Here is a 22,457-nt window from a genome sequence, read left to right as displayed (position 1 = left end):
TCACAGTGAGTCCTCATCCCAAGTGAGAGACACAAGATATTACCTACCTCAATATAAACCACCGGGAACTGAAAAGAAAGTAAATAGCATGAGTGTGAGACAGTATAGAAAGGCAAAACTGTGACGCCAGCATTAAAACAGTATTTGGACCAGAAGGAAGTGAGCCTGCCTATTCAGTTCTTGTCTGGATGAGGAAATGTGGCCCCGTTTGAGTCATAACACTTTGTATATTTGGTCTGGGACACAGTGAAGAAATCATGGGGGCTTCCCTGGTGACTCAGTGGTAAAGAATTCACCTGCCAGTGCAGGCGACAGTTTTGATCCCTGATTTGGGAAGCTCCCACGTGCTGTGAGGCAACTAAACCTGTGTGCACCAATTATTGAGTCTGTGCTCTAGAGCCTGGGAACCGCAACTACTGAGCCCAAGTACCTTAGAGCCTGTGCTCTGCAACAAGAGAAGCCACCACAATGAGAAGCCTGTGCACTGCGACTAGAGAGGAGCCCCCGCTCTCCACAACTAGAGAAAAGTCTGAGCAGCAGCAAAGACCCAGCATAGCCAAAAATAAATAATTTTTTTAAAAGATAAGGAAGAAACAATTCTTAAAAAAACAAAAGAAATCATGATTTCCTTTTATGAAATAATGTAACCTAGACTTGTGTAGATCATGGCATCTGGGCCCATCACTTCATGGGAAATAGATGGGGAAACAGTGGAAACAGTGTCAGACTACTTTTTTGGGCTCAGAATCACCGCGGATGCTGATTGCAGCCATGAAATTAAAAGATGCTTACTCCTTGGAAGGAAAGTTATGACCAACCTAGATAGTATATTAAAAAGCAGAGACATTACTTTGCCAACCAAGGTCCATCTAGTCAAGGCTATGGTTTTTCCCGTGGTCATGTATGGATGTGAGAGTTGGACTGTGAAGAAAGCTGCTCTCCAAAGAATTAATGCTTTTGAACTGTGGTGCTGGAGAAGACTCTTGAGAGTCCCTTGGACTGCAAGGAGATCCAACTAGTCCATTCTAAAGGAGATCAATCCTGGGTGTTCATTGGAAGGACTGATGCTAAAGCTGAAGATCCAAGACTTTGGCCACCTCATGGGAAGAGCTGAATCACTGGAAAAGAGTCTGATGCTGGGAGGGATTGGGAACAGGAGGAGACGGGGATGACAGAGAATGAGATGGCTGGATGGCATCCCCGACTCTGTGGACATGAGTTTGAGTGAACTCCAGCGGTTGGTGATGGACAGGGAGGCCTGACGTGCTGTGATTCATGGGGTCGCAAAGAGTCGGACACGACTGAGCAACTGAACTGAACTGAGACTTGTGTAAAAAGGTCCAAATAATTTTATTTTGCAGTTGACTTATATCTGTGAGAAATTCTCCTTTTCTCTTAAGAGAGATATCAAATGCACTTATATTCTTTTGCCATTTAGAATAATTGAGTCTTTAAGGAGATAATTTCAACTGTAGTTGATGAACTTATCTCCCTTATGCTCCAGTAGCTATATGTTTTGGAGAACTTTCTGTGGTAGATTTAAGTATCTCATATTGGTCTTCAGTTCAGTTCAGTTCAGTTCACTTGCTCAGTCATGACTGACTCTTAGCGACCCCATGAACCACAGCACGGCAGGCCTCCCTGTCCATCACCAACTCCCGGAGTTCACCCAAACTCATGTCCATCGAGTCGGTGATGCCATCCAGCCATCTCATTCTCTGTCGTCCCCGTCTCCTCCTGCCCCCAATCCCTCCAAGCATCAGAGTCTTTTCCAGTGAGTCAACTCTTTGCATGAGGTGGCCAAAGTATTGCAGTTTCAGCTTTAGCATCAGTCCTTCCAATGAACACCCAGGATCGATCTCCTTTAGAATGGACTGGTTGGATCTCCTTGCAGTACAAGGGACTCTCGAGAGTCTTCTCCAGCACCACAGTTCAAAAGCATCAATTCTTTGGTGAGCAGCTTTCTTCACGGTCCAGCTCTCACATCCATACATGACTACTGGAAAAACCATAGCCTTGACTCGACGGAACTTGTTGGCAAAGTAATGTCTCTGCTTTTTAATATACTATCTAGGTTGGTCATAACTTTCCTTCCAAGGAGTAAGCGTCTTTTAATTTCATATTGGTCTTAGGTTCTCCAAAGAACAGGTTTTACATTTTGGCCTTTTTTTCTGCTAGTCTTACTGCTGGAAAAGATGGAAGGCAAAGGAGAAGAGGACGACAGAGTAGGAGATGGTTAGATAGCATCACTTACTCAATGGACATGAACTTGAGCAAACTCTGGGAGTTAGTGCAGGACAGGGAAGCCGGTGAACTGCAGTTCATGGGGCTTCAAAGAGTCAGACACAACTTGGCGACTGAACAACAACAAAATAGCCATTGTTATGAGACTCACCGTTTCATTCAAAGGGTGAAAGTTGACATCCATAGAGACAATGCGGAATTTCACTGAAACACAGAGATTTTTCTCATGAAAGCCACCAGTGGAAATTCAGGATGATAACACAAATAACAATGTGCCAGGATTTCCAAAAGGTAACAGAGAACCACACCTCCAACACTTCAGATTGCCTTTGCTTGTTTGGTTCCTTATACCTGTTTGTCCCGGCTTGTAGATGGGTTTGTCTGTCTGGATAAAGACTAGGCTTTCTGCTTTTCTAATGTACATCGGCTTCCTCTTTATGAAGTTCTGGGTTGGCCCTTTCACCTGCACAGTTATGTATGCTGAGGAAGCTGACTCTGGAATCTGCAAAACAGAAATGAGCTGAAGAATCTGCCCAGATCCACTTCTGAATGTCTCAGCCTTTGTGACTTTCTCATTTCTCTGGTTAATCCCATGGGAATTAGTAAGGGCTAGGCTTCCTTGGTGGTTCAGATGGTAAAGAAGCCACCTGCAATGCAGGAGACCCAGGTTGGATCCCTGGGTCAGGAAGATCCCCTGGAGAAAGGAATGGCTACCCACTCCAAGATTCTTGCCTGGAGAATTCCATGGACAGAGGAGCCTGGTGGGCTACAGACCACTGGGTCACAAAGAGTTAGTTGGACATGACTGAGAAACAGATACTTTTGCTTTCATTTTTTCAGGGTCAAATGGAATGTCCCCTACTTTATAGATTAATATGATTGTGCAACATGAAAGCAGCAATTTTTTGAACTGATTAAAGGAGAAAAGTCATTGCAATAAAAATGAAATAATTCTTCAACCAGTCATGACAATGAAGGCAATAACAAGTTCTCATTTTGACAGCAATATGGTAGTATTAAAATAATTTTAAAAATTTATTTTCTAACAGTCAAAAGCAGCACTGTATATTATCATTGGTAGTAAGCTGGCATGATTAACTATTTAATACTTTAAGTTAGTAAAAGGTTACAAGGACAGTACATTAACCATCAACCACTTGCGAGATCTTAGATAAGTCACTAAACTTTATGAATCTATGTGTTTATATCTATATAGGCATGAACATTATTTACCTTCAAAGGTTGCTTTAAGAGCAAATAAAATCCTTCCTGTAACCATTATTATCTTTTGTATATTGTACCAGTTCTGTTTGTAAATATTATGAAAGTATATTCAGTAAAACTTTTATCTTTAGATTTATTTGAAATTCATTCTGTACTCCTCAGTTTTCATTTTTCTTTTTTGTGTTTTCTTTTTTATTGGAGTATAATTGCTTGATGATGTTGTGCTAGCTTCTGATGGACAACAAAATTAATCAACTATATGTATACATATATCCCCTCCCTCTTGGGCCTCCCTCCCACCCCTATCCCAGTCACCAAGGTCATCACAGAGCACCAAGCTGAGGTTTTTTAATTGTTGTGGGTCAGAACCCAAGGCATCAACAAATGTGCTCTCTCTGTAATAATTTCCCTTCCCCCAAGGAGGAATGCTGACCGTGAAGGAGCTGCAGTAGAAGGAGTTTTTCGCCTCCAGGTCTGCGAGGAGAATCCTGCCTTGCACCGCATGTTCCAGAGTTACCGTCAGTGCCACTGTGTCATTCAGGTGATTCAGCAGGACACAGACCTTCTCAGGAACACCAGCGTGCAGCTGTGATGGGATCAGCACCAGGTACTGCCTGTGGAGAAGAGGGGTCTGGGTCAGCCATGGAGAAGTTATTGTGGTTGTTTTCTAGATAATCTTTGCTATCTTCATCAGTCACACAACTGAGCTAGATTTCAGCAGGAGTGGCAAGGAGTATATTCTTCAAAGGCCAATCCAGAGACCTTAGATACTCAGAAACCCCCTACCAAGTTAAACACCCATACATTTCTCTTTGTATTATGGAAATAGTCACACTTACAACATTAGCAAACCTATTCGTAAGCTATGGATAAGCACTCCATGAGTTGTTATATATTTTGGATAGAGGTAATTTTCTAAATTAGAAACATTCAATGAACCAAGAAAATGTGATCACACACATACACATGAATATTATTCAGCCTTAAAAAAAGAAGGAAATCCTGCCCTTTGTGACAACACAGATGGCCCTTGAGGGCACAATGCTGGTAAAATAAACCAGAGAAAGACAATTATGCCTGGTATCACTTACATGTGGAATCGTTTTTTTAAAAAAGTCAAACTTAGAAACATAGAGTAGAAAAGTGCTTTCCAGTGGCTGGGAGGTAGAGGGAAACAGGAATAGGTTGGTAAAAGGGCATAAACTTTCATTTCTGAGGTGATAAGAGCTGGAGATATAATATCTAACATGGTGACTGTGGCGGATAATACTGAATTATATAACTGAAATTTGCTCAGAGATCAGAAATGAAATGTTCTTACCTCTCCCTCAAAAGTAGATAGCTGAGAGACAGATGTGATAGATAAATCATTAGATTAATCTATGTGATAGATTAGTTAGCTCAATGGGGAATATCTTTCACAATATATATGTGTGTTGTACACTTTAATATATTACAACTTTAATTCTCAGTTATATGTCAACAGTCCTCTCAAAACACTTTTAATTTATTAACAAACAATATTATTAATCAATTAATTATCACTGAAACCAGTAAGAGAATCTGTCTGTGTGTAGTCTTGGGTTTCATATGATGGTATCACAAATCACTTTGTTCCAGGAAACATTAAAGAGATAACAATTCATGGAGAGGAACTGAATCTATTTTCAATACTGTTTCAGAAGCAACCTTAGCTCTTTTCTTTCTTCTACTTTCTGCAGATAGAAGACAAACCAGGCTAATCATCAGACATATTACCAAGTATACCCAGAAGAAAATATAATTTCTCTGTTGCTGTTTATCTATCATTTAGAAAAGCCCAAACATACTGTACTCTGTGATGCTCTGGTGGCTCATGCTTGTCGACCTATCTGGAGGGTCCTGGTCTAGCTTGAAAATTTCTATTTGCTTCATAAGACTCATCTCAAAAACAACTTCCTTATGTAGACTTTGGTGATGCCTCTTCCTTTATATCAGTTCCCATGAGGAGTTAGGTATTATTTGTCAGTATTCCCACAGAGGGCTTCCCTAGTGACTCAGGAGATGAGGGTTTGATCCCTGATCCAGGAAGATCCCCTGGAGGAGGAAATGGCAACCCACTCCAGCAATCTTTCCTGGAAATCCCCTTGGTCAGAGGACATTGGCGGGCTACAGTCCATGGGGTTGCAGAGTTGGACACAACTTAGCGACTGAACAGCAACAATTCCCACAGAATCCTGGTTCTATTTTTGCATTTTATTTCATTCTCTGTGCACCATCTCTCTCTCCCTTTTACACTATGAGGTACTGAGGTCACATCTTATATGTTGTTGATCAGTATGTTCTCACAATCTAATGCTAGCCTTTAAAGATCTGGTGAAGGATTGAGTGACTTGACACACAAATCCTGGCTTGTCTTTAGGTCTCATCCATCTTGGGAACCCATGACTTGGAGGAGACACATATACTATGTCACTTTGCAATGTCAAAGACAAGACACTGCAGCCTTTTTCATTAGCCAGTAAAGAACTTACCTTTTTTTTGATAGGAATTATATATTTTCATTTTGTGAATATTGTAGAATTCCATTATCTTGGTCGGTGAATGTTTCATAAATATTTCACAAATTTTTTTTACCTTGTGTCTCTGAGTTTTCGAGAACTGGAGTATACATTTTGCCACCTGTGGTAATCATTTTTCAATGCTTTTCAACAGCAGATAGTTTCATAGAGAATTAGGAAATAAACAGAAAGACAGACATCAAGAAACAGATAACAGAATGGGAGAGAGGAGGGCAATAGAAATTTCTGGAAACGTTGCTTACGGTTTAGAGGTAGCCGAAACATCTCTGGGAAGGAGGAAGAAAAGCAGGATCAAGACTGGATTAGGCAGTTGATGTCCCCTCATGGTGTAGAGAGGACCAGGAAAGAATGGGAGTCTGAGTCTTGATTCCTTGAATTCTGTTCTTGTTCCAGAATCCCTGGTTTTTATTTTACCTGGTGGGTAGTGAAAGTAAACGGCTAACCATTTGTTTTTGTAACATATTAACTACTTCCAGTATAAAAAAATCAATTACAAATCACTTCCATCCACTTACTCAAATTTTCAAAGGACCTGAAAAATAGAATGTGAGACTACACTAGTTTGGTTGTTAATCAGCACTTTAAACATCTTTAAGAAAAAAATCAAAATAAATGATATGATTTGATGAAATCAAGAGCTGCTTATGTAAATACATAACACAGATCTTTTCCTGGAAGTCCAGGGAACAGCAATATTCCCTGAGTGTCAATCAATAGAGTTCTTTAACGAAACAAAGGAAAATTTATCCCAGAATTTTAAACAAAATAATCTCTCCATTGTTTGAAAGCTTAGTTTTCACTTTTTATAGCTATCTTTATATTTATTTATAAAGAAAATGAACCCATGTAATACATTATTATAGTTTCTTAGTTCATTTAACATCTAGAATATAAAGTCAATTAATTAATTTTATCTTCTAAGAAAATAACCTTTAGAATCTTTAAAAAGATGTTACAAATGAACTCATTTACAAAGCAGAAATAGAGTCACAGATGTAGAAAACAAAACTACCAAGGGGGACAGCATGGGGAGAGGGGGAAGGGATAAATTTGGAGATTGGCATCGACATACACACTACTATATATAAAATAGGTACTAACAAGAACCTACTGTGTAGCACAGGGAACTCTACTCAGTACTCTGTAATGATCCATATGGGAAAAAAACTCTAAAAAAGAGTGGATATATGTATATGTAAAATTAATTCACTTTTGCTGTAAACAGAAACTAATACAACATTATGAATCAACTATACTCCAATAAAGATTAATTTAAATATAAAATTCCAATGATGATAATAAGCTATGAGTGATATAATGCTAGGTTAAAGTAAACTGTAATAATACATTGTGTGAGGCCTTGGTACCTGGCAAATGCTTGCTGAATGAAGATAAAACTCTTCAGCTTCATTTGGTTTCTTGTCTCATTAGAAACTATGCTCTTTTCACTTCCACCCTGCATTCCTACACTGCCATAAATAAATATCTTCATTCTCTGCCAGCTCAATATGGAATAAAGTAACTTACAGTAGATAATAAATGATTTTTAAGAAGGCTCCAAGTAACTTTTCATAGGCATAATTATACTTTTTTATATATATACCAATCCCTTACTTTAGCCAAATGCCTAACGACTAAGTATAAAAATCCACATTTTGATGAAGCAAAATCACCATTACAGTTTAAGCTTCTAGAGTAGAAGAATAAATCTGAAGTGTTATAGAACTTTATTGTTGTGATTTTTAATTGAAAATGATAGTAGATACATTTAAAATATTTATCATAGAGCATAAACAGTATGTTCTCCACATTCTCTGCTAATGCTTATATTACATATCTTTGTGATCTTCAATCTTTTCCCTCCTTGTTTTCCCAAAAGAATTTTATTAAGCATGTAACCTTTCACACATGCTTAGCTTCTAATACTTCTCATCATGAGTAACATAACAAAAAATATATTAAATACTGATATTTTAAAAATACAGTGAAATACCACTTTGAAAATGTATTCAGTGAAATGTAAATACTGCAGTCATTTATTGCCTACCATTATCCATTAAAAACAATGCAAACTGTTCTTTTAAAAGTTGGAAATTTTTGCATCATTCTTGTTTCTGCTCTGTCTTGTATTTCCATTCTTATTTCCCACATAATTTTACCCTGTTATTTTATGCTTCAATATATTTTATTTTTTAAAATATTTTTTTGATGTGGATCATTTTTAAAGTCTTTATTGAATTTTTTATAATATTACTTCTGCTTTATATTTTGTTTATTTATTTTCTTGGCCTTGGTATCCTAGCTCCCTGACCAGGGATTGAACCTGCACCCCCTGCATTAGAAGGTGAAGTCTTAACTACTGGACCACTGGGGAAGTACTTCTTCAATATATTTTAAAGATCGTTCTGTCATACATTTCTGAAACTAAAGATAATCAAAACTATAAAAGAAGTTCTTGTACCTATCCAGTTCTGAGTAGTAATAGATTTTTCTAGATCAAGCTATCATTATAAGTATGGTCAATATATTCTTTAATATATAGCTACTATAATTTAAATAATATTAAACACAATAAAAATTTTGTTTGAAAGTCATTTCTAAATGAAATTAATTGTATATTCCATCCATCTGGGTCCCCCAGTCAGATCATGTGTCTTTGGGTGAATATGACACATCTCACCTATCCTCTTGGTATGTTTTCTATTCTCCTATGTTCTACTCTCCTATGTTTCTATTCTAGAATACTCATATTCTACTTCTTATTCTATAGATGCAAGCACCAAGAAGTCTTGTTCACATAAAGAGAGATAGAGGTCTTCCTTGGTGGTCTGGTGGCTAAGACTCCACGCTCCCAATACAGAGGGCCCAGGTTCTATCCCTGGTCAGGGAACTAAGATCCCACATGCTGCAACTAAGATCCAGTGCAACCAAATAAAATAAATATTTTTCTAAAATAGGAAAAAACACAAGAAGTTCTGTTATAAAATCATCATTTGAATATTTAGTTATCTAAGTTATAAGCCAAAGGTAACATTGTAATCATCATTGAAAAAGAATTTTAATTACCTGTGCTGTGCTGTGCTTAGTTGCTTCAGTTGTGTCCACCTCTTTTCGACTCCATGGACTGCAGCCCGCCAGGCTTCTCTGTCCATTGGATTCTCCAGGCAATAATACTGGAGCTTAATAACCTACCAGCTGATGAATCAAGTATGACTTCCTTAATTCTATTGAAAGCACACCACTGGAAACTAGGTCAATTGCAAAAGGATTTGGAACTCAGTTATTAGTCATTCTTGTTCTCGTTGTCTAGAAACATTGCAAAAAAGGCACTTATAAATGGTTACTAATTGCTATAGTCCTACTTAGAATCACCTGATATACTCAATAACTTTGGCAAAATTGAAATATTATTAATTTAAATATACTTTAACAATATAAAACCTCAAAGTGCTTTTTATTATTGTCAAAACTATGACTTGCATAATTATATTTCTAGAAGGTACCTACAAATAATCTGATTTGCAAAGCTAGGCCTCATTGTCAAGATAATCAGTCAAGTTAGATTTATGACTGATAGGAAAAATATTATTTCATTTTTAATTCTAATAAACTCACAAATGTACATTCATATGACCATTATCCCACTTCCAAATTCTAAGATAAGTAAAATCCCATTTCTGAATTCTAAGAGCAAGAGTTTTGCAGAGTATCTGTTTCCTGGATTCAGTGTTTCTCTCCGTGCTCTCTCCTTTATTTGTATGCAACTCTCAGGGGCAATAGAAACACCGACAAGAGTTGAGGAAGAAAAAGGTGAGGTTTAAAAATGAAAACTTTTATTATTTTTACCTCCCACCACTATAGTAAATGAGTACAGAACATTTCAAAATGAGTCAAAAGTACCCATTTTAAATGTCATACATTTTTAATACCAGAAATATATTTAAGACAGCTGGATGTATGAGGGCTTATGAGCTACAATGGGTTCGTGATTCCTTGAATTAAGAGACTTTGTGCAAATATCAATATTTTGGATTTATTTTTTGTAAAAGTCAGCAAGTTTTTCACTGTAAGATATATCTAAAACACGTATTATAAGTAAATATCATAATATTAAAATAAAACCCAGGTCATGTCTTGATTGAATTATCAACATTATGGTGTGATTTTATGTAATTATTACCTACAAAGACCATAAGTTTATTGATTATGCACAATTTCAGGGGTTTCAAAATTATGTTGAAATACATTGAGGCCAAAACTGAACCTTATGGCAGATTCTGTCTAGCCAAATGTCAAAGTCAAAGATCAATGTTACAGTATTCCAACTTTTAATAGTAGGTAGCCACTTAACTGGAGAAGGAAATGGCAACCCACTCCAGTGCTCTTGCCTGGAGAATCCCAGGGACGGGGGAGTCTGGTGGGCTTCTGTCTGTGGGGTCGCACAGAGTTGGACACGACTGAAGCGACTTAGTAGCAGCAGCAGCAGCAGCCACTTAACTCACATGAATGAAAATAGAGTAACGAAATTCCAGTCATCAGTTTAGTAGACACTCAATAAATATTTGTTGAGTGAAAGAATAAATAAAATAAGTTTGTAACCTTTCTTGGCTAAAGTATCATCGTATAAGCAGGAAAAGCATTTGGAAAGAAATAATCTGAAAATACAGTATGGGAATATTCTAACTGGCCTCAAAGCAGGATGACAAGTACTTAAGAGCATAGACTCAGTTGTCAAACTCCTTGGAAAGAATCCCAGGTTCCTCACTTCAGCAAATTAGTTAACCTCTCAGGGCTTCAGTTTATCTATGAAGTTGCTTAAGAGTAGCTCCCCAAGGATTAGATTTAATTTAACATACTTAAAAGTACTTAGAAAGTGTCTGGCATAGAGTGAAAGCTATATAAATGTTCGTTATTATTATTAATAGTAAAACTGTCTTTCCGGGTTTTTCTCAATCTTAGAAACTCTTTTCTTTTGTGCAGAGAACAATTTGTTTTACATAACTGATACGTAGGAGAAGGCAATGGCAACCCACTCCAGTTCTCTTGCCTGGAAAATCCCACGGAGGAGCCTGGTAGGCTGCAGTCCATGGCGTCGCGAAGAGTCGGACACGACTGAGCAACTTCACTTTCACTTTTCACTTTCATGCATTGGAGAAGGAAATGGCAACCCACTCCAGTGTTCTTGCTTGGAGAATCCCAGGAATGGTGGAGCCTGGTGGGCTGCCCTCTATGGGGTCGCACAGAGTCGGACACGACTGAAGCGACTTAGCAGCAGCAGCAGCAGCAGCAACTGATACGTAAGATTCATAGTGTAATTCAAGTGTAATTGACTCAGCCAAGAAATTCCCACACAAAGATAAAAATTGCACACAACCACCCAGTCACTCACTAAGGGCTTCCCAGGTGGCGCTAGTGGTAAAGAACCTGCCTCCCAATGAAACGGGGATTCTATCCCCGGGTTGGGAAGATCTCCTGGAGGAGCACATGGCAATCCACGCCAGTCTTCTTGCCTGGAGAATCGCATGGGCAAAGGAACCTGGCAGTCCATGGCATCACAAAGAGTCAGATCTGACTGACCTAGCATTTCCTCTAATCATTCACTAAAGCAAAAATTAACATTCATAAAACTCTGAAGAGGAAGCCGCTCAGTTGTGTCCGACTCTTTGTGACCGTAGCCTACAACGCTCCTCCGTTCACGGGATTTTCCATGAAAGAGTACCGGAGTGGGTTGTCATTTCCTTCTCCAGAGCATCTTCTCAACCCAGGGATCGAACCGGGGTCTCCTGCATTGTAGGCAGATGCTTTACTATCTGAGCCACCAGGGAAACTTTAAACTAAGCTCAATAAAATTTTAGATGAGCTGTTTAATAACTGAAGACGCATGCTATATATTGCCTTGGTAGAATTTATCTTACACATCCACCAAAATAGGAAGACCTTATCACAACATAAATCTTCAATTACTGTTAGGTGAAAAGGAATAAAAGCTAACTTTTGACTATAATAATAGCATTGAATTTTGACATAAACTAGGAAGAGAGGCAAATAAGTAGATGTGAAAAGAGTTAACTTTGTAATTGCTGATAATTCTATTAATTGTGTATGGCAAACAGACTTTTTAAAATCTCAAAGTTATTTTTTAAAAAAATTCTGTGAAAGACATTATTACCTTTGGACATATTTCTAAACTGCTACTTCCAAAGAAAAATATGTTTGCAGAATATTGAGCAACCGTGAGTGGGTGAGAATGGAGGTGTCCTTGTCACTTAGTGTACACTGGGGGAGGTGCTGTTAGAATCACTGGCATAAGCAGAATGAAGTCAAAACTCACATTAAGAGAAATGGGACATTCATAGCAATGTTTTTTAAAACTGTATTTTTAATTGGAGGAACATTGCTTTACAAAATTGTGTTGGTTTCCATACAACAATGAGAGTCAGCCATAATTGCACGTATATTCCCTCCTTCTTGAGCCTCCCTCCCCTCGCCTCATCCCATCCCCTCTAGATCATCACAGAGGGCCCGGCTGGGCTCCCTGTTATACAGCAACTGCTCACCAGCTGTCCATTTTACACATGGTAATGTTCATATGTCAAGGCTACTTTCTCCATTCATCCTACTTGCTCCTTCCCCCACTGTATCCACAAGTTCGTTCTCTATGTCTGCGTCTCCATTCCTTCCCTGCAGAGAGGTTCAGCAATACTGTTTTTCTAGATGCCATGTATATGTGTTAATATATAATATTTGTTTTTCTCTTTCTGACTTACTGCACTCTTTGTTTTTAAAAGCAACAGGACCCCGGGAAACTATGACTATAGACACTAATGATCAAACTTTTTTGAAAACTGAATACCCTCAATTGTGTGACGCTCATTCATCATTTTTGCTACTTAAAAATCACTTCCCGGCATCGAAAGTCCTCTACTAGAAAATATATGGGATGAGAGAGAAAAAAAAAACACCTCATTTTAATTAAATTTTCATGTTTCTGGGCTGTTGGAAGTAGTAGCAGGCTTTTAAACCTCTGCCTTCTTTAGCTTTTCTTAGTGAGAATTCCAGAAATCTTCCAATTTTGTCCCTAGTTTTATTTCTTGAAATATTTCCTATCAGGAAAGAAATTATTAGTTAATAATGTCAGTTGCTAAGGCTGATCTTCAGGCTGTTTTCATCATGGTATAATTCCCTAATCTACAGAAAACAGCTCTTCAGTTCCATAACTCAGACTTTCCTATTCACTTGAACTTATTTCCCTTCCTGCTTCTTTTTTTTTTTCTTCACTGCAAATAATTCTATCCAACTCTCATCTTAAGGCATGATTTTGAATTAATTCCACCTCTGTGCTTTCTCATGTGCCATTCATCTCATCAGAAATGTCTTCTTTTGAGACATTTTTGTAGTAATCTGTGCCTAAGAACTGCTTCTTAACCATGGAGATGAGAAGAGATTTCTCAGCTTAATTCCATGCCATGCTGATCATTCTATCACTGGGCAATTCTCTACTCTTTAGGGTTCTCTTACTAGCTCTTGATACACTTTATTGCTGCTTTACTTACAGTCCAGCTGTTAGCTTATACATTTATACAAACTGTCAGTGATTTTAAAACTTGGTTATTATTAGTATCACCTAAGGAGCTCTTTAAAAATAGTTTCCAAGGCTCCCCACTCCATTCTTACTGAAACTAAAGATTTAGCCTTTATGATGCTTAATCTATATTTTCAAGTCTCTTTTTTAGTATGATTGACATGAAGAATGCCATATATTTAATGTGTAGAAGAGACATATATCTGTGAAAAAATGAAACGTTTCATGAATTTGTGTGTTCTCCTTATCTAGGGGTCATGCTAATCTCTGTATTGTTCTAATTTTAGTATGAGTGAGTCAAAGTTCCTCAGTTGTGTCTGACTCTTTGTGACTCCATGGACAATAACCTGTCAGGCTCCTCTGTCCATGTGATTGTCCAGGCAAGAATACTGGAGTGGGTTGCCCATTCCTTTCTCCAAGGGATCTTCCCAATCCAGGGATCGAACCTGGGTCTCTCACATTGCAGGCAGATTCTTTACTGTCTGAGCCACCAGGGAAGACCCAAATCTGGGCTTTAGAGGGGTACACCCGGATTTTAGTGTACATGCTGCTGAAGTGAGCACTTTAATCTATATTTTTATTTTATATTTTAAGCAAACTTTCTAATGGATTTTAATATGACTGATTTGCCAAGCATGTATTGGTGGTGGTGGTTTAGTTACTGAGTTGTATCTTACTTTTGCGACCCAGTGGACTGTAGCCCTCCAGGCTCCTCTGTCCATGGAATTCTCTAGGCAAGAATACTGGAGTGGGTTGCCATTTCTTTCACCAGGGGTTCTTCCCAACCCAGGGTTCAGACCCAGGTCTCCTGCATTGCAGTTGAATTCTTTACCAACTGAGCCACCAGGGAAGCCCCAAGTATGTATTGAGTACCATCAATTTCAGTTCAGTTCAGTTGCTCAGTTGTGTCTGACTCTTTGTGACCCTATGAACCACAGCACGCCAGGCCTCCCTGTCCATCACCAACTCCCGGAGTTCACTCAAACTCATGTCCAACGAGTCGGTGATGCCATCCAGCCATCTCATTCTCTGTCGTCCCCGTCTCCTCCCACCCCTAATCCTTCCCAGCATCAGACTCTTTTCCAGTGAGTCAACTTGTCGCATGAAGTGGCCAAAGTATTGGAGTTTCAGCTTTAGCATCAGTCCTTCCAATGAATACCCAGGATTGATCTCCTTTCATCAATTTGGATATCCTATAAATGATAGTAGCTGAGCATAATGAAACTTAGATACATTCAGTTTCTGCCCAGGCTTATAGATGGATACCTGTCTGCACGAGGACCATGTTTCCTCTGGACCTGATTGCTGCTGATCTTTCCTTCTGGTTGAGAGTTGCTCTTTTAGCAAAGAATGTAATGAAAGCTGGTCTGGTCTGGAGAACCTAGGGAGCAAATAAATATGAGATAGCTGTTTTATAAAAAAATCCCTCCCTGGGGAGATGGGGCTTTGGGGTGACAGCAAATGGGTATAGATTTTTGGAGGGGATAATGAAAATATTCCTGTGGTGATGGTTACAAAACTCTGGATATACTAAAAGTCACTGACTTATACTCTAAATGGATGAATTTTCTAGTGTGCAAACTATATCTTCATGAAGCTGTTAAAAAAAAATCCCTCCCACTAACTAGGTGTTGGCATCACTCAAAATTTTAATTCATCACTTGTCATATCTTTTTTTTGAAAAGCCAGTCTTGTTTATTTCTCTCATTTTGTCACTTTCTTCTATCATCATTTACATTCTTTTTTTTCCTTTCTTAAAACTTTCCTACTCTGCATGGGAGTGTTTCCTTTTATTTCTCTTATTCCACTTGACAAATTTCTGTCCTCATTCCCTTGTCAGCGTTTATGACTGTACTTACATCATCCTAAACTGAGGACTATGTTATTCTTTTAAAAATTAAAAGACATTTACACACACTGTAAAATAGTCTGATATCTGTCCATAGAAAGTCAGTTATACGAGTACATTTTGTGAACTTGCAATATTCTTATCTCTACAAACTAGAATGAAAAATTTAATTCAAAGCTAATGCATTTGAAGAAATCCTGTATAGTAACATTCTCTTCAAATGTTTTGGTCTGGATCTCACTATAGTTGAGAGAAATAGTCAAGAAAACAGACTCTGTTTTGTAGATTGAAAAGCTATGCATAAGCTTTATCTAAAGAGCTTTCTTATAGAATGGAGGGATGAACAGAACATACTGCTTACAAAATTTAAGCCAGAGCGTTAAAATTGAAAGCATCAAACCAATATTTAGCTACTTAGCAATCGTTTTGATAACGGAAGGATTTTGGAGTTTAAGAAAATTGCAACACATCAAAAGATTGAATCTGAGGAATTCATGTAACAGAAAGATGCTGGCTTATGAATTAAATTTTGTAGCCCCCACAAAGGAAACCTCAATAAGAGAGAAGCAATTAATAAAGTCATTAGTTCTATAAAGGCTAGCAATGTCAGTCTCTTCATTACAATGCTTTTGCCTCCAAATTGATACAGCAAATTTCATTTCAAAATTTCCCACTCTTAGTCCAGCTTCTTTCCTCAGCTTTCTACTGTTGCCTCGTCTTTAATATGGATACAACAGTAGTAGAGCTCTTGATTACATTCTGGATATTTACCAGGCAAACATGACGGTGCCGTTCAAATTTGGAATTTACTGGATGAATTAATGGGCTTTCCAGGTAGTGCAGTGGTAAAGAATCTGCCTGCCAATCCAAGAGATGTAAGAGACTTGGGTTCAATCCCTGGGTCAGAAAGATCCCCTGCAGGGGGAAATGGCAACCCACTCTGGTATTCTTACCTGGATAATTTCATGAACAGAGGAACCTGATGGGGTACATGGGGTCTCAAAGAGTGGGAGATGACTAACCATACATTTCCTCTAATCATTCACTAAAGCAAAAAAATATTCATTAGCTTCTCTTTCTTTTGTTGTATTTTTACCCACCCCTTTCTACAAGGACAACCTGGTATTGTGTGTTTCTTTCCTGCAAATGTTTTGGCCAAATCTAAAGAAAACTGTCTCTGTCATTTGACCAAGACTGTGTCTTTATGCCTTTAATTAATATGTCTCTACATCACAAATGGAAAACAGTGTCATAGTGGTGATCACTTACCTTATCCCTTATGAAAAGCAGCAACAAAAACCGACTTCTCTCCATGCTTCTTCTTTACTGATTCCATGGAATTTCTTCGTCCATTGTCATAACACTCACTCCAAGGTGTGACCCTAAAACCATCACTTAATATTTGAAGAGCATTCAAATAGTCAGCTATGTACTTACACTTAGAACACCTTTGTTAATCAAAATGTAGAACATAAATTTACCAAAAGTGGGCATATCTGAAAGTCAAATGTTTTCTAAGACTTCATTAACATGATACAAATTGGAAACCTAAATCTAATATCAACAGTAGGAAGTGTAACATGAGGAATTTCAAAAACACAAATTAATTGTTATACATATTGAAATTTGCTGAGTGGGAGAAGCAACTTGCCTAGCACTCCTTTTCACTAAGGTGAATTGAATTTATATTTTCAAACAAACGTAATATGATTTATCTGATTAGGAGGAGACAAACATAATTAAATATTTGAATACATATCCCTCTGATACATATACGTATCTAGGTGCTGTGCTTAGTTGCTCGGTCATGCCCGATGCTTTGTGACCCCATGGACTGCAGCCTGTCAGGCTCTTCTGTTGATGGACTTCTCCAGGTAAGAATGCTGGAGTGGGTTGCCATGCCCTTCTCCAGGAGATCTTCCCAACCCAGAGATTGAACCCAGATCTCCGGCATTGCAGCTGGATTCTTTACCATCTGAGCCACCAGGGAAGCCCATATATATATATATATATATATATATACTTTAAGTTCATTAAGTTGATTCATCCATATGAGAATTCTCTAGATTGTCAATTAGCGGCTAAAATTTATTGTATCTATCCTTAGAATTTTCTATCTAGCTGTCATGTTTGGAATTTATATACTGGAAATTAATACCCATACTTTAATACATAAAACATTTTATATACAGATAATTTTATCTATGATGAAAAAGTGATTGAAAATTATATAGGCAATATACACTCTAAAAAGTAAATTGGTAGTACATAATGATGAAAAGTAAGAATTAGAAAGAGAAAAAATAAATTATTTCCAGTCTTGTGAAAATACATTCTAAGTTCCAAAGTCAAGTTTAGAGTATAACTTCAGTATAGTTTTATATCATTATCCTTTCAGGCTTCACTTTCTTTAAGGTATGGTTCCTTGGGAAGTAGTTATAATTCATTTTTAAGTTAATTTTTAAAACTTTTTATTTTATATTGGGGTATAGCTGAAGAATTGATGCTTTTGAACTGTGGTGCTGGAGAAGACTCTTGAGAGTCCCTTGGACTGCAAGGAGATCCAACCAGTCCATTCTAAAGGAGATCAATCCTGGGTGTTCATTGGAAGGACTGATGCTAAAGCTGAAACTCCAATACTTTGGCCACCTCATGTGACAAGTTGACTCACTGGAAAAGACTCTGATGCTGGGAAGGATTGGGGGCGGGAGGAGAAGGGGACGACAGAGAATGAGATGGCTGGATGGCATCATCGACTTGATGAACATGAGTTTGAGTGAACTCCGGGAGTGGGTGATGGACAGGGAGGCCTGGCATGCTGTGATTCATGGGGTCTCAAAGAGTCGGACACGACTGAGCGATTGAACTGAACTGAACTGATAGCCAATTAACAATGTTGTGATAGTTTCAGGTAAAGAGTGAAGGGGCTCAGCCATACATAGACATGTAACCATTCTCCCCCAGACTCCCCTCCCATCCAGGCTGCCACATAATATTGAGCAGAGTTTCATGTGCTATACAGTGGGTAGGTCCTTAATTATCCATTTAAAATATAGCAGTGTGTACAGGTTCATTCCAAACTCCCTAACAATCTCTTCTTACCACCCTTCCCTCCCTGCAACATAATTTTTAATATTAAGAAAGTAGAAAGCTTCTGGAAAGAACCCTAACACTTTTGCAATCTTTGATGATAATCACTTTGATGATAGTGACATTGCTTTGCACAATTCAGTGTTATGCAATTATTTCCTGTTAGAGAAAGGCTTAGGGCAAAGGGAAAATGTGCCAGGAATCTATCATGACTTGTATCATGAATGAGAGCTTGTTCCTTCCGCAGAACATGTTCTTGATGAGAATTCTACCCATAACTCCACAGGCAGTCACATCCTGCAGCAGATTGTAAGCAAGGCGCCTCTGTCTTCTCCCTTCAAACCCTTCTTTGTGTGAATGCTCACAGAATTATGCACCTGGGATGGGGCTGAGGGGGGCCAAGCTCACAGTGTTCTCTTTGGAATTACCATTACCTCAAATAATAAGGTTTCTGTCAACTTGTTTTGATTTTGGCAAGTCATAAAAATTTCCAGACTCTTTTTGCCTTGAGAGGTGGACTTTCTTTTAGGCAGAGTAAGTCTGGGAACCCACAGATCCTGCTGGGAAACGGGTGCAGCCAGTGCAGTCCCTTTGCATCCAGTGGCTAAGACTCCTAGAGACCAAACCAGAGGTCACAGTTTCGATCCCTGGTCGGGGAACTAGATTTGACATGCAGCAACTAAGACCCAGGGCAACCCAACAAATATTTTAAAAAGGAAAGCTTTCCCTCAAAAAAAAAAAAAATTGATTTTGTTGTTATCAAAAGAAATTACATTTACTCACCCAGTACTTTAAATATCATTATATTAAGAATGGGATTTGTATGTAGAATTTTCTTTCCTTTTCCAGGGTGGAAACTCACAGTCCGTGTTTGGATTCTGCTTCTGTGACTTACAGACAAATAGCCTCTGATGAGTCACTGAAATTTCTGGTGCTTCCCTTTCTTTGTCTATGAATGGGAATAATTATAACAGCGATGATTTATAAGGTTATTATGGGAATTCGGTGGCGCTGGAGTGGCGAGCGGCGGCTGTGTGGAGCTGGAGTGGCCAGCGGCAGAGAGGAGATACCCCATGTCCAAGGTCAGAAAAGCCCTAGTAATTCGGTAGGCGCTGGAGCGGCTGTGAGGAGCTACCACACATCCAAGGGCAAAGGAGATACCCCAGCAGAGGGTAAAGTGAAGTGAAGTCGCTCAGTAGTGTCCGACTCTTTGCAACCCCATGGACTGTAGCCTACCAGGCTCCTCCCATGGGATTTTTCAGGCAATAGTACTGGAGTGGGTTGCCATTTCCTTCTCCAGGGGATCTTCCCAACCCAGGGATCAAACCCAGGTCTCCCGCATTGTAGACAGACGCTTTACCGTCTGAGTCACCCAGCAGACAGTAGGAGGGGCGAATTCGCGGTTTAGATTCAAATCCCGGTCCCGCCAGAGAAGCACAGAGAGCTCAAACAAACCTTGTGCCCACCAGGACCCAGGGACCAAAGAGAGATGGAGACAGACGTGTTTGATTGTCTCCGGTGGAGGTATGGGTTGGCAGTGGTCTGCTGCAGGGACAGGAGCTCTGGGTGTGGGTATGGCATAAATCCTCTTGAAGGAGGTCCCCATTAACCCCACTATAGAGCTGCCAGAACTTCCACGGGACTGGAAAAGAGACTCTTGGAGGGCACAACAGAACCTTGTGCACCAGGACCCAGGAGAAAGGAACAGTGACCCCACAGGAGACTTGCCTGTGGGTGTCCAGGGGTCTCCGGTGAAGGCGTGGGTCAGTGATGGCCTGCTGCAGGGTTGGGGGCATGGACTGTGGCAGTATATGCCTGGGTTCTTTTGAGGCAGGTCACCACTATCTTCATTACCTCCACATAGTTTGGCACCAGGAAATTGGAGAAGGAAATGACAACCCACTCCAGTGTTCTTGCCTGGAGAATTCCAGGGACTGGGGAGCCTGGTGGGCTTCCATCTATGGGGTTGTACAGAGTAGGACACGACTGAAGCAACTTAGCAGTAGCAGCAAATAGCAGGGAGGGAACACAGCTCCACCCATTAACAGAAAATTGGATTAAAGATTTACTGAGCATGGCCCCGCCCATCAGAACAAGACCCAGTTTCCCCCTCAGTCAGTCTATCCCATCAGGAAACTTTCATAAGCCTCTCGTCCTTCTCCATTAAAGGGCAGACAGACTGAAAACCACCATCACAGAAAACTAACCAATCTAATCACATGGACCACAGTTCAGTTCAGTTCAGGTCAGTCACTCAGTCGTGTCCGACTCTCCGCGACCCCATGAATCACAGCACGCCAGGCTTCCCTGTCCATCACCAACTCCCGGAGTACACTCAAACTCATGTCCATCGAGTCGGTGATGCCATCCAGCCATCTCATTCTCCGTCGTCCCCTTCTCCTCCCGCCCCCAACCTTTCCCAGCATCAGAGTCTTTTCCAGTGAGTCAACTCGTCGCATGAGGTGGCCAAAGTATTGCAGCTTCAGCTTTAGCATCAGTCCCTCCAATGAACATCCAGGATTGATCTTCTCTAGAATGGACTGGTTGGATCTCCTTGCAGTATGAGGGACTCTCAAGAGTCTTCTCCAACACCACAGTTCAAAAGCATCGATTCTTCGGCGATCAGCTTTCTTCACAGTCCAACTCTCATATCCATATATGACCACGGGAAAAACCATAGCCTTGACTAGACGGACCTTGGTTGGCAAAGTAATATCTCTGCTTTTTAATATACTATCAAGGTTGGTCATAACTTTCCTTCCAAGGAGCAAGCGTCTTTTAATTTCATGGCTGCAATCAGCATCTGCGGTGATTTTGGAGCCCAAAAAAATAAAGTCTGACACGGTTTCCACTGTTTTTCCATCTATTTCCCATGAAGTGATGGGACCAGATGCCATGATCTTTGTTTTCTGAATGTTGAGCTTCAAGCCAACCTTTTCACTCTCCTCTTTCACTTTCATCAAGAGGCTTTTGAGTTCCTCTTCACTTTCTGCCATAAGGGTAGTGTCATCTGCATATCTGAGGTTATTGATATTTCTCCCAGCAGTCTTGTTTTCAGCTTGTGCTTCTTCCAGCCCAGCGTTCCTCATGATGTACTCTGCATATAAGTTAAACAAGCAAGGTGACAATATACAACCTTGACGTACTCCTTTTCCTATTTGGAACCAGTCTGTTGTTCCATGTCCAGTTCTAACTGTTGCTTCCTGACCTGCATACAGGTTTCTCAAGAGGCAGGTCAGGTGGTCTGGGATTCCCATCTCTTTCAGAATTTTCCACAATTTATTGTGATCCACACAATCAAAGGCTTTGGCATAGTCAATGAAGCAGAAATAGATGTTTTTCTGAAACTCTCTTGCTTTCTCCATGATCCAGTGGATGTTGGCAATTTGATCTCTGGTGCCTCTGCCTTTTCTAAAACCTGCTTGAACATCTGGGAGTTCACGGTTTACGTACTGCTGAAGCCTGGCTTGGAGAATTTTGAGCATGACTTTACTAGCGTGTGAGATGAGTGCAATTGTGCGGTAGTTTGAGCATTCTTTGGCATTCCCTTTCTTTGGGATTGGAATGAAGACTGACCTCTTCCAGTCCTGTGGCCACTGCTGAGTTTTCCAAATCTGCTGGCATATTGAGTGCAGCACTTTCACAGCATCATTTTTCAAGACTTGAAATAGCTCAACTGGAATTCCATCACCACCACTAGCTTTGTTCGTAGTGATGCTTTCTAAGGCCCACTTGACTTCACATTCCAAGATGTCTGGCTCTAGGTCAGTGATCACGTTATCGTGACTATCTTGGTCGTGAAGATCTTTTTTTTTACAGTTCTTCTGTGTATTCCTGCCACCTCTTCTTAATATCTTCTGCTTCTGTTAGGTCCATACCATTTCTGTCCTTTATTGAGCCCATCTTT

At 39.5% G+C, this 22,457-nt stretch overlaps 1 protein-coding gene and 1 non-coding gene across 3 annotated transcripts in view; both read right to left on the bottom strand.

Annotated features, from left to right (window-relative positions):
- The window catches only part of LOC129535740 (pregnancy zone protein-like), a 54,631-nt gene extending 45,404 nt beyond the window's left edge, over window positions 1-9,227 (bottom strand). Inside the window, exons 1-6 of one of the 2 annotated variants that reach the window (XM_055394331.2) lie at window positions 9,096-9,227; window positions 6,272-6,443; window positions 3,902-4,082; window positions 2,596-2,746; window positions 2,396-2,448; window positions 48-68 (exon numbers count right to left, since the gene is read on the bottom strand). In XM_055394331.2, the coding sequence (XP_055250306.2) occupies window positions 48-68; window positions 2,396-2,448; window positions 2,596-2,746; window positions 3,902-4,082; window positions 6,272-6,354 (489 nt within the window). In that variant the 5' untranslated portion in view covers window positions 6,355-6,443; window positions 9,096-9,227. The remainder of the gene's footprint in view (window positions 1-47; window positions 69-2,395; window positions 2,449-2,595; window positions 2,747-3,901; window positions 4,083-6,271; window positions 6,444-9,095) is intronic. The other variant, XM_088837363.1, reaches the window with a different exon arrangement.
- A 4,591-nt stretch (window positions 9,228-13,818) lies between these two features.
- LOC129537299 (U6 spliceosomal RNA) lies at window positions 13,819-13,922 on the bottom strand. The gene has a single exon (XR_008681971.2). It is a non-coding gene; the product is annotated as a U6 spliceosomal RNA (small nuclear RNA).
- Between the last annotated feature and the right edge of the window lie 8,535 nt (window positions 13,923-22,457).

Source organism: Moschus berezovskii, chromosome 6, assembly GCF_049115385.1.
Source record: "Moschus berezovskii isolate FMDL1 chromosome 6, NW_MosBer_1.0, whole genome shotgun sequence".
Lineage (NCBI taxonomy): Eukaryota > Metazoa > Chordata > Mammalia > Artiodactyla > Moschidae > Moschus > Moschus berezovskii.
Note: the sequence above shows the minus strand (reverse complement) of the source record. Positions and strands in the feature narration are given on the sequence as shown.